This window comes from Drosophila hydei, unplaced genomic scaffold (genome assembly GCF_003285905.1).
Source record: "Drosophila hydei strain 15085-1641.00,03,60 unplaced genomic scaffold, DhydRS2 tig00008130-arrow-arrow-pilon, whole genome shotgun sequence".
NCBI lineage: Eukaryota > Metazoa > Arthropoda > Insecta > Diptera > Drosophilidae > Drosophila > Drosophila hydei.
Window position 1 is genome coordinate 1,470,031 of NW_022045839.1, and position 13,351 is coordinate 1,483,381.

The 13,351-nt window shown below is 40.3% G+C and overlaps 1 protein-coding gene across 4 annotated transcripts in view; it reads left to right on the plus strand.

The window, feature by feature from the left end:
- LOC111598029 (nephrin) overlaps positions 1 to 10,616 on the plus strand; it is a 76,047-nt gene extending 65,431 nt beyond the window's left edge. For 2 of the 4 annotated variants that reach the window (XM_023313057.2, XM_023313054.2), the window contains 2 exons: positions 4,382 to 5,173; positions 10,267 to 10,616. In XM_023313057.2, coding sequence (XP_023168825.2) covers positions 4,382 to 5,101 — 720 coding nt within the window. In that variant the 3' untranslated portion in view covers positions 5,102 to 5,173; positions 10,267 to 10,616. Of the gene's footprint in view, positions 1 to 4,381; positions 5,174 to 8,528; positions 8,756 to 10,266 lie in introns of those variants that run through there. The other 2 variants (XM_023313052.2, XM_023313056.2) reach the window with 1 other exon arrangement.
- Positions 10,617 to 13,351: the final 2,735 nt, after the last annotated feature.

Below are 13,351 nucleotides of genomic sequence, written 5' to 3' on the forward strand. Positions count from 1 at the left end.
ATACACTCGCTCTTAGCTCACAAACTGCCTGATTTGTAAGCAAGAGTCAATGTTTCTCAGTTGTAATTGATGTAGAAGAAGTTTATATATCAAATTTGACGAAGAAGCAACATATTCTGATGCAGTTTGTGTTGTTTAAAAATTGAAAACTCTTGTAAAGTTATTGAATGCAAAAGCTATTTACTTTAAGTGATATTCATAGCAAGCTTACAACTTTTTTTAGATATTTTTATAAAAGTAACAACCTTGTATGCCCGTCGATAGACGTAACTTCGAATCAGTAAATAACGTAGTATTATAGTTAACTCTAAGAGAGGCTTGACTGTAGTCGTATTTCTTAGTTACTACTGAAGTGAGTGAATGACATTTATTGTATTGAATGCCAACAGAATTAAAGGCAAATGAAATTATCGAAGCAGTTTCTAAATTGCATTTAATTAGGCTTGATCTCAATGAACAGCCTAAACATATATATATATATATATATATATATATAAATACAATTGTGGCCAACGCCCAGTTTTCGTGTTGTGGACCAACATGTGTAACTATTTAAGCGGCAATTTGTATTTTATTGCCAATTGCGTTCTGCATGTCCATTTAACAACAACAACAGCAACAACAAGAACAAAACTTTGTATGGAACAGACAAAAGTCGGCTCGCCCCTCCGCTCAACTGGTGTTTGATAAGTTAAATGCTGGCTGTGAGCTGCTGTCCCATTTTAGATATTCGAGCTGTGTGTTGGATCAGGGCCTGTAGACTGGGCTATCTGGCAGCAGCGACGTGTGCATGTGCCAAGTGAACTCGTCCAACTTAACTATGGCTCACTTTGTTAGCGAGTTTTGCACAGTTTGAAATTCAATTAGTTTTTTGTGCGGGCATTGTCTCTGTCTCTCTCTTACGCTCTTCATCTCCCCCTCTCTCTGTGTCTCTGCTCTGTCATGGACAGTTGGAAAGTCAGCTAGTTGCACGATATCGCGCATACGCATTGTATGCCCAGTAAAAGGCTCAACACGGCTCGAGACGACTTGTGTTTAAAATTCAAGGCTCAGAGCAGCTGATGTCGATTAAATAAATAACCGAAATATATACTCGCTCGCAGCATCGTGTAGTGTCGTGTAGTGTCCATAATTTAATTTTAGCTAAGAACGCGGCGTCCTGGCGCCGCATTTGCTGGATTTAATGTGTAAAGTTTGATGGCTCTTTGCTAAAGAACGAGCAAAGGAAAGGGAAAGTGGGAACAGCAGAGAGAGCAGGAGCAGGCTGCTAGTCATACATTTGATATTCTATTTACGCAAAATGAACTCCTTTGCCCTGCTGATGCTGCTGCTGCTGCTGCGGCTGCTTCTTGGCAACTTTAACAATAACGACAATAATGAGCCGTGCCCCGCCCACAATTAGCGCCCACTTGGCATAGAGAGGCACGCGAGCCACAGGACAACAAAGAAGACCTTTAAATGCCACACCAACCAAAAACTTTTTCAAGTGTGTCAGAGAGAGAGTAAGGCAGGGAGCTAGAGTGCGAGTGCGAGTTCGAGTGAAACCCCTTTACAGGCCATGCTGATTCTAGCTAGTGCAACAAATTGCTGCCGCACAAACTCAGCTCAAAAACTTTTCGTTAAAGACAATTTAACTTTGTAAACTGATACAAAATGTTCGCCTTGGTATACTTAAGTCCTTTTATCCTCCTTAGCTAGCAATTCCCATGCCACCTACTCCAATGTCTTCTACTGTTAATCAGTGCCAGCTAAATTGTGCGTGTATCAGAATATACCAAACTACCTCTAGGATATAAACAAATATTTTCCAATATAAAAGTACTTAAAAAAAAAACAACAAAACTAATTTTATTGAAAATTCTATATTTCCGAGTTTGCCAAGCATACTATATCGCTTTTATCTATAGATACACATAATTATATAGATATTGTAGGCCAGCAATGCTGAGGCTGGAAAATCTGATTCTGGTTCTGAAACTGAGTGGCTTATGACACCTGCAGTGGGCAGCTTCAAGCCGATTATTTATACCCAGTATTTGGTCTCTAGCCTGGCTTGTCAGAGTGAAATAAAGTATCTCAACTGAACTATTATTAAATTCTTTCATAGTCTCGAACTATGCAGCATTTCTGTTAGCTCTGGACAGCACTAACAAACAGTTTATTCCCGGTGTTTTCCGAAAGTAACTGGAATTAACAATGTCAAACGAACATTTTTGAGCAGCTTAAGAAAGAGCTGACATTTCTAAAACAATCTGTTTGGCTTGGCACATTATGCTGCTAAGAAATCAAGCCGTCATCGCAAAGAAGTCCCCAATAGTGGAATACAGATTGAAGCATTCATTTTTGTTGCTAATGCAAATAAACTGCTAAATATTGTTTGGGCTGAAAGCTTTCAATTTAGTCTAAGTGATTTTATATTGCAAGTGATTCAACGTAGACGATAGCAATCTATATTTAAACCAGGACCCAATCAACCTGATTATTCTTGACATAAATGATATATTATGTTCCAGTCATGACACCTGCCAGCACCTGTTGGCAAGGCTGCTTAAGACATACATCGCATGCGCTTAAATTTCCAACATAATTTCCTTAACGATTGATAAATTGAAAGAAAAGAATGTGGAAAATTTCTTGCCGCTTGGCTGCTGCAGCCTCAGTTCCTCAATATTCCAATTAGGCAGAGAAGTTGAGTTTTCCTTTCTTTGGAGGCCAAACTTAAAAAAGTTGAAGCTGCAGCATTAAACTTGCGTCAACTATGGCAAATACGCTCGCGCGGACTGGACCTGGCTCTGGCCCTCACTTCAAGTCTGACGCTGACTCTGTCGCTGCTTCGCTACGAAACAATTTTCAAACTGACACAAAGTGTCATGTCAATCGAAGTAGAAGATAATATTTCCAACTAAGGCAACTTCCAACGGCAGCAGCAAACACGAAAAATTCAGCACATTTTTAGCAACTTGCAACGCGCAACTTGCGACTTGTCCACAACTTTGCTACATGCAACTCGCACACAATTCTCGTGTTGCTACGACATTTCAAGCCAAGCAGCGCACAATTTACAATTATCGCATTGTTAGTCTCTCGTTCCATAAGCATTTAGATCAATTCACAATTTATGTAGCAAAACTTAGCGCAGCATCCAATATGCAATGGAATATTGGGCGAGCAAAAGGCAGAGGAATTGGAATCGAGTAAAAACTATTCGAGATGTTGTTTCTGGCTCGATTTTGAGGCTACTTTAGTGACTATAAATATGACAAATGGCTAATAAAACTGGAGCATGGTTATCAGAATCGGCAATGCTCTTATTGCATCAACCTATATGGAGTATATAGCTTAAAGCAAGTAAAACAGCTCAAGTCGAGGGCCAACAGACGGGCAGTAAGACATGTCTAGATCGGTCCTGTCTGCCACACCTCCTTTTGCCTGTTACATACCTTATCACTAAGCCATCTTAGCAAAGGAAAAATAAATATTAGGAAATATTTTAGAGATTTTAGATTTTTTTAAACTATAAACTAGATCAAAATAATATAATTAAATAATAATAAAATACTGCAGATAATAAAAGAGGCTTGCAGGCTCTTTCCATGCAGCTGCTTGCCTTTAGCTGTAACAAGGGAAAGTTCTATTGTCTTCATAGTATTAAGTCTAAGTTGAACTATATGTTATATGTTATATATATACAGTTATTTAATTAAAGTTATAAGCAGCTGACAAGGAATATAATGCAAACCTCTTCTAATTAAGTCTTTGAAGCAACGTCTTTTAGCTGCAATTCAAACGTTTGCCAATTAGCTTCTCTGTCTTCAGGCTAGGCTGAAGAGATTCTGGCCTTGCTATTTGAGTCCTGTTCAAAGTTTCACTAAGCTACTCTTAAGCCAGCTATGGCTGTTAATGATGCCCACAATTCAATATGACTGACAACTGTAAGAGGTTTGCCATTGCCTTTCGCTTGGGGCTCTCACCTGTTATTACATTCGTTATTGCTATGCCTGCCGCTGCTATTCATCAATCGAAATTGGCTTTAATTTGCCTTTAAATTCTCTTTTTAAAAATAATAAATATGCGTAATCGTCAGCTGCAGCTATTATTTCACTGCGTGCCTGCAAGCTGAGAAGCAGAATAAAAGTTTTGCCTGGAGTAGACAAAGGCGCAACAAAAGCTGAACTTGAGCCGGCTGCCGTTCAGTGCTCACTTTGTTCGCTTTGGCGACTCCTGTGAGTCCTGCTGCTATCTCTGACGAGGGCTAAATGAGAAAAGTTTTGCATTGCAAACTGAAATCGAAGCAGACTCGGCCGCAGTGCCACTGCGAGCATGGACCATGCATAATTATGAGCCGGGCCTAACTGATACTCTACATTTATTTTTGTTGCAGGAATATCCGACTGCGCTGGACTTTAGTGCGCCGCCGTTGCCGCTGGCGCACCTGCAGCCCATGCAGCCCATTACGGTTACCTCGCAGGCGGCGCTGCTGGCGGCGAGCAATGGAGGCGCCACGCTGGTGGGCAATGGCAGTGCCACAGGGGGCACGCTGCGTCGCGGCATATTGCGTGGCGTGGTGGGCGTAAACGTGGGCGTGCCACCGCCTGATGTTACGCATCACACCTCCGCCGGCGGCCCAGCCATGCAAATGCTGCACGATCTGCATCCGGTGAATCTCAGTGCGACGACGCTAACCACGAGCACCACGCTCAACGGAAGCATGACGACAGCATTGCCACTGGCCACATCCACGTTGCCACGCCAGCCGCACGGCATACTCAAGGATCCCAATCGCAATAAGCAGCAACAGCAGCAGCAGCAACAACAACAACAGCAACAGCAACAGCAGCAGCAGCAGCAGCAACAGCAGCTGCTCAATGCTAGTTTAGTGGGCGTGCCCGTATCTGGGCCCGTGGGCAGCTTGCAGATTCTGAATCTGAATCCGGTGAGCAGCGCAGCGCTGGGCAACAATTTGCTAATGACAACTAGCGCCACCTACGACCCAGCCACGCTGAGCAGCTTCAATGCGAGCGCAGCAGGCGTCGGCGCCGGAGTCGGAGTTGGAGCTGGCGTCCAGGTGGCCTATACAGACGCCGACGGGCATCTCGTATAGCTGTAGGCCGAGACTGGGGCCAGCTCTGAGTCCCGGTACTAAGGATAGCTGTTTGTCTGTCCACACAACGAGGTAACTACTGGCATCTACACATATACATATACATACAGGCCTACATACATATATATATATATATATATATATGTATATTCTATATATATATAACTAACTGTACTCCACACTCGACTCGTAGCTAGTTTAGAAGCTTTCCCTCTCTTCAACGTTTGAGTGTTTCTGTGTGTGTGTGAGTGTACACAAAAATGTATCCTAGACGTGTGCCAGGCAGTTGCGAAAGTAGTTAATAACACCAAATTATAGATACCCTGTAAAAACAAAAGCACTTGGATAGCCAGTAACATGTAAAGCCTCGAGTTGGTAAGCGAAACAAGAACATTTTCTACAGCCTGATGCTATCAACTATCATGCCCCACTAAATAAAGTATAGAGTATATGTCTGACAAATGTTAATGAAACGAGCAGAAAAAGGTTGTAGCATAGCTTCTTCTATAAGAACTATCATGCAGCACTGGCTAAAGGAATTAAGGAGTATAACAAATGGGCATTGTCTTATAAAAACAGCAAATACCCTGTAAAAAGTGAACAGCTTGAGTAGCTAGTCACAGTTGATGTAGGCAGAAAACATGAAAAGATAATTCAAATAAACTCTCCTTCCTTCTTCCTATCATACCCCATTCGATAAATTGTATTACAGAGTATAACAAGTACCTTAATTACCCTATTCAAAGTGTGGCTGCCGTGTGAAAAGCTCACAACTTGGATAGCTAATCCCAAAGCTAAGCTGAACACCTTTTACTCTCGCCCGCTTCATATGCCCAATTGGCCCAATTGGATTACAGAGTATAGCAAGTGCCCATTACCTTATTCAAATCAGCTACAGAATTAGTTTATGTAAATTTTTAAAACGATTCTCACTTCCCCATAAGACACTGCACGCTGTTTATTCAGATAAACAAGCCCCAAAGACGATCTCATTCTGCTGACCAGTTCGTCTCCTCGTATCTCCATCTGTTCGTCTGTCTGTTTGTCAGTCCGCTTGAGGATTTGCGTTTTGCTAATTAGGTTTCGCAAGCAGCAATAACAACAGCCATAACGAAAAACTTTGAGCGGGACGACAGCAGCGACAGCAGCAGCAGCAGCAGCAGCAGCAGGAAGCGGTCAAAATTTTTGGGAAATTAGTTCAGTGGAACGAACGACACAAAGAGCCGCGCAGCCGTTTGACAGCTCCCTAGGGCGTGCTCAGGCCTCAAGTCGATGGGCACGTGATTGCACTAGAGAAGCGCTCACTGGGCGTGGCAGAAAAAGAAAAGTAAGAGTGCGCTGGTCGGGAGTGCACGCCTAACAGATACTCTAACTGAGACTGAGACTGAGACTGAGACTGAGACTGAGACTGAGACTGAGACTGAGACTGGACTGAGACTGAGACTGAGACTGAGACTGAGACTGAGACTGAGACTGAGACTGAGACTGAGACTGAGACTGAGACTGAGACTGAGACTGAGACTGAGACTGAGACTGAGACTGAGACTGAGACTGAGACTGAGACTGAGACTGAGACTGAGACTGAGACTGAGACTGAGACTGAGACTGAGACTGAGACTGAGACTGAGACTGAGACTGAGACTGAGACTGAGACTGAGACTGAGACTGAGACTGAGACTGAGACTGAGACTGAGACTGAGACTGAGACTGAGACTGAGACTGAGACTGAGACTGAGACTGAGACTGAGACTGAGACTGAGACTGAGACTGAGACTGAGACTGAGACTGAGACTGAGACTGAGACTGAGACTGAGACTGAGACTGAGACTGAGACTGAGACTGAGACTGAGACTGAGACTGAGACTGAGACTGAGACTGAGACTGAGACTGAGACTGAGACTGAGACTGAGACTGAGACTGAGACTGAGACTGAGACTGAGACTGAGACTGAGACTGAGACTGAGACTGAGACTGAGACTGAGACTGAGACTGAGACTGAGACTGAGACTGAGACTGAGACAAAGACAAAGACAACATGGAACCTACCACGGCTTCTTCTGCATGTTACATACATTTGCACAAACCGATTATGCCCTAAAATCACATTTGCCATCAGCTCAGGGTATAAGCAAACGCAAACAGATGACAGCAGCTGCAGAGGAGCAGCTGGAGTAGCGCTGGGCGTTCAGCAAAAGTGCTTGAACTGTTGCTGGAAGTTAGAGCGCCATATTTGCAGAGGGAGTAGCTAGTGAAGGCTGCTGCCACGCCCAGTAGAGATTCACATTATGTGCAGGCAACGCAGTTGCTTTGGCATAATCAAAGGATTCATTCGCCTTTCGGTCTCTGCGATCTATGTCTACTTATAGGTATCATTATTGTCTTACCCCGGCAGCAGCAGTTTTTGGATGGAGTCTTAAGTGCTTGCCGCACATTTGCTGCTCGTCGCAGCTCAGCGAGCGTGACATGCTCATCTTGGGGACGCCATTAACTTCTGCTAGCCGCGCTGGAGCACATCATGACAATTCTATTATGCGGAGCATCAATGCAATGCGAGCACCCTTAGCTGCCTCTCGACGGGCATCCTTTGCCAAGGGCAAACGCAGGCGACAGACGTGGCTGTGTATCTGGGTGTGCGTGTGGTTGTGCCTGTCTCTGTGTGTGTGTGTGTGTGTGTTAATTAATATTCATCGAGCTGTAATTACCAAGTCTCACGCTAATGCAGTCGCAGATAAACGCAGCTGCAGGCAGCGAGAGAGAAAACTGTGCAAGCATCTCCACCCGTTCGATTGACTGACTGAGCCGAGTGAAAGTAATTAAAAATGAAATTAAATATATTTCGAAATTCATTGCGCTGAGGCAAGAGGCAAAGACAAAGAAATTTCCAAGCAGCAGAACTAAGAAAGTCGAATATTAAGAATAGGCCAACAGTCAAAGAGGCCAACAGCACATGGACTATACATATCATTGGGCTGATATGTCTGAAAGTGTGCCTGAGTGGGTGTGTGTGTGCGAGTGTGTGTTTATCAATTTGAAAGGGCCTTGCATGAGCTTGCAGCCAGCACATTGTCACGCCTGGCGTCTGTGTGCGTTCGCCTTTCGCTGGGATTTCCGCTATTGAATAATTGTGATTGCCGTTCGCAGATAAAAGTTAAATGAGCGGGAAAATAAGTAAAATTATAATGGAGCTTAATGCCACATCGGAGTGGCAGCAGCACGTACACTTCAAGAAAATATCTACCACAACTCAGCAGAACTTTTTGCAAATTAAAACAAATAGAATTTTAGTTCTCCGCCAGGCTAAACATTTTAAGTTTTCGCTAAGTGTAACTGACTACTTCTATTTTCACAGAGTTTATTTATGTTTTGAGGCACTGTATTTATATAACATTCACAAATATTGAACTGATTGATTCGTACTTCTCTACAGAGTCTCGTATTTCCAATCCATATGCACAGACAGACAATAAATGGAAATACTTTTTGCACAGAAGACACAAGATGTTGGCCAAAAACTTTCAGTTAAGATAAACATGTGCAGAAATTTGAATATAGCATAACGTCTGGGATGAGCTACACCCACACACACACACACACACAGCTAAAGATATGTAAAGCTTATACTCACATAGGTCTGCCAAAATTGCATTAAAAAAACGAAATAAAAATGAAAAGCATTTAAAATAAATTCTAGACTTAAGTAGCTAAGCGAACTAATTAATTAAAGAGAGATAGAAAGAGAGAAACATTGAGAGAGAAAATCAATAAACTGGTATGAAAACAAAACACAAGAAGTTAGAGCAGGAATTTCGAACTACTCAATCAATATGCCAAAATTTAATTTGTACAATAAAAAGCTAAAATAAAAATGTATTTAAAAGGACAAATGCAGGTACACACACACACACTCACACACACACTTACGTACACATAGTGAAGAGACAGTCATACAAGCATAATTAATATATATAAAGAAAAGTAGAATAAATTTCGCATCTCGTACATGTAGAACTGTGTGTTGTTGGACTAATTGTCTCAGCTAAGCCCTAAACAAGCTGTCCCCGAATACTTACATAATGTGTGAATTAACATAGAACTTAAGAACATTTAATCACCACCAAGAGATAGAGAGCGAGCGAGAGAGAGAGAGAGGGAGAGAAGGAGAGAGAAAGGAATACAACATATTCCAATACTCAAAGTCTATCAGTGTGTCTCACGCATATACTAACTATATATAGATACAGACTATATATATATATATTGATTATCTTGCTGGTTTTTTAAAAGTATATAACTATCGCACTTTATGCATATATCTCGATTATAATGGCATGTAAAGCATATGAGAATAGATTTTTATACAGAGAAAACAAGAAAAAGATTGAAAAAAACACAATTAAATCATTGCTGTCGGTTGCTATCGACTGCCTAATGCTCGTTCACGCTAAATCGTTGTTTTAACATGCATATCTATCCGAATTTAGCCGTGGCTAAACGCATTAACCAACTGCTTCTAACTCTAAAACTGAGAAGTATTTTGAGATTTTGTCTTACGATTTGCTCAGCTCCCAAGGGAGAGAGGAGCAATGAGCAATGAGCGTAGATAAAGTATAATAACAAGTCAATCTATAGAGAGATTTGCCACGCCCCACAAGAAACTTAAGCACTTCGACTTCAGGTTCAATGGAAAATTTCAAGACACATGAAAAGGGCATAAAACCTATATGCACGCTTTGCATTTCGTGAACGAGTATCGAAAACTAAAATGTCTTCCCCGCATAATAGAGAATACTTATTTGTGTGTGTGTGTGGGATTATTATGATGGCTAATTAAATAATTTTAATTTTTAAACATGATTTATTCTTTTCACACACGCACACGCACACACAGTCGCAGCTATGGTACGAGTATGTATTTATTTAGTTTGTAAAGCTAACATATGAAAATGGGGGAAAACTAAATAAGACTTAAGCATTAATTATGTTAAACTATGATAAGTGAATATATATCTATAAGTTTTATTATTATTATTATTATTATTATTATTATCATTATTATTATGCTTATATTGTAGTTGAAAGCTAGGCCAAAGAGATTTGTTAACAAAGCAAATAATTATTTACCAATTAATCGAATGTTTTCTTCTCAATTCGGGCCGAAATCACAGTTAAAGAAAAGTAAAGAAATTCTCTTGTTAATACGCATATGTAATATGTTTAAATGTAGTTTAATGGAACCGAAAGGACAAAGACTTCAAATACTGAATTTAGTTTAATTGTAATTCAAACTCAAGCAACGTAACTAGCATACGGAACACAGAGAACAAACTCATAGACGTAGACAGAGCTAAACGATGGAGAATATAACCAGGAACGATTTGACTATTGTGAATGTTTTTGTTTCAACGGTGATCACAATGATTTCGATTACATTTATGCTAAATAATATATATAAATATATAGCTAAGCTGTTGTACAGAAGCCAGAGATTAAAGCAAAACAATAAGAAAAACAAAAACCAAACAAAAAAAAAACAGAATTTAAATTTAAGTTTATTTGCTAAAAAAAAAAAACAAGAAAAAATGCAGTCAAAAATTGTATAAAAAATAAATATAAATTAATTTGATGGAATGGGGTTAATGCATATGAAATTTATTGCATTTTTAAGAAATCTGTTAATATATGAATAAAAAAAGCATAAAAAAAGAAAGAATAAAACAATATTCAGTGCATTCACAGTTTTATTCGCATCAATTTTCATCGAGCGTAAATAACACTAACACGCGCTGTGGAACAAAAGAAGGAGGAGGCAGCTAGCCAGCCAAGAGGACGTTGAGAGGTTGAGGCAAACGTGTGTGTGCGCACGGCTGCTATGGCTGCTGGCAGGGGGAGGCAGTGCTGTTTGGGGTGTGGGCGTGGCCTAGCGACGCCCTCGAGAAAGTATCCACTATTCGTCTTACTTGGTGAGGCGCAAAAAAAAAAAAGAATTGAATTCCTTGTTAAACTTACGAGCTGGCATTAATTTAACAGCAGCTCCAGCAGCCTAGCCCCAGTTTCAGATTGCGTATACGGCCCATTGGACATGTGATGGGTGCGTGCATTATTTTTGCTCTCACTGACTTTATGATGCTCGTTCGGCGTTCGACGTTCGACGTTCTCCGTGTGGCCAAATCGCAGCTCGTATTTCATTTAAATTGAACTTAATTAGTTCCGCCAAACTGCCAAAGAATGCTTTAACACACACCCACCCACACACACACACACATTTAGTCTTGGCTTTACGCAGCCATCGATAAAGCACTTTGAGGTAAAGATAATACGCTTTTGGGCTGCTCTTTCAATAAATAGCTGACGAAGTACTCGCTCGATGGCCGCAGCCCTCAGCAAGCCGCCGCGACTCGAGCAGTTCTAAAAGGATTAACGCGCTGCCAAAAGAAAACTCGCCTTCAAGCGCGCGAGCAGTTCATCTGTTTGAGTAAATGGAAAAGTTTTGTTAGTACGCCACCTTGGCTAAAACTTTATCCAACAACTAGAAGCACAAAAGCAAAAAAACACCAGCCAAAGCTACGCTGCAGCTGGTCAAAATCAGAGCAGGCAGCGAGAGACAAGGAAAACAAAAAAAACCATTTGCCATGGCTGTGGAAAAGTTTTTGTGGGCATAATCATTGTCACGGCCATTGTCGAGGAAATTTACAAATTATCATGTCCAAAAAAAATTGAACTCGGCCCAGCGACACTGTCAATTGAAGGAGCGCAGTACACTCACAGCAAAGGTAGGTAAATAAAAGAAGAAACTGCATTAAAACAGTTTGTTGCATACTTTTGGGCAGGTGGAAAAGTTGATGGATGCCCCGTGAATGGATATAAATGTATCTTCTCGATCTATTTTCAGATTATTTCAATTTTTAAATTAGTATAACACATTACATATATACAAATTGTATATATTATATTAAAAATATTTTTTTTTAATATATAAATAATGCAAATTAAGTAGCTAACAAAAAGCTGTTTATATACATCAATAAAAAAGTTGTTAAAGCGTATTTTCATTTCAATAGAAACTTTTTTACAAGCAATGAAAAAATGTAAAAAACAAAAAAAAAACAGATTTATTGCATAGACTCACGAGGCGACAGTTGGCGACCCGAAGCACCAGGTGCACAGAAATGAGTGGGAGCAGCTCAAAAATGTTACATAACAGGCAAGGCGCCATAAGCAGTGCATTGATAGAATACTGTTAGCTAAAATAAATATGTTATGTTAGGTTAACAGTGAGTTAACAGGGCTAGGCACATAAAAGCCAGAGAAGCATAACATGACTATATCGCTGTAAAGCTGAAAGCTATCAAATATGATTCCAAGAATGTGACTCATATTGATGTGCATAGAGATCTGTGTTCACCAAAATAGTTGAGCGACTGAGCAATAAATGTTGAACATTAACGCAATATTTTGGAAACAATTTGAACCTTTTGCATATTAAGAGTTACATATTTCGTATTAATATGGATTTTTTTTGTGACAAGTAAGAAAACTTAACCAAATAAAAATAGTAGTGGCTACTATAATATTTAAAATTAGTTCCAGCTTCTATATTAAGTTTTACATATATATTTTTCGGTCTAATACCACGCCTCCTGAACTACTTGCTACAGCTGTGCTTTGGCAAAGTTTTGTCTTATTTTATTTTTTTTGTGCAGTGCAGCACTACTATTTTTATGAACACAACTATACATTTCTATATAAATACTTATACAGAATGTATGGAAAAGTCAGAGTAAAAAAGTCATGTGTCATGGCAAAAACAAGTATTAGCTCAGCTATATCCAGGCAGATTCTTATTGATTATTATCTTCTAAACTGCGCCTTTAGATAAATATTCATGATGATATTTGTGTATTAAACAACTTTTGCAAATAGTCTTGAATGTATGGATTAGGAGTCAGAGCCACATATATGCAGTCAGATGGAATGAAATCACGTTTCGCTTGCATAAACAATTTGTTATACTTAGATGAGATGTAGCTGGGCATTAGCCAACTGGAAACTGGAAGCTGAAATCTGGAGTTACGCATTCATTCCGGCAGCCAGAGCAAACCAAAACAAAGTGCGCCAAGCAGCAAATCCTTCATTGTGGCTAAGCATTCTAGATATACATATTTGAATATGGCATGGTAAAGCAAAGCGTATCCTTATTCGCCTTGCAAGTCGGGCTTTTGTTTGGTATTTTCCCAAAATTCATTTCGAGGC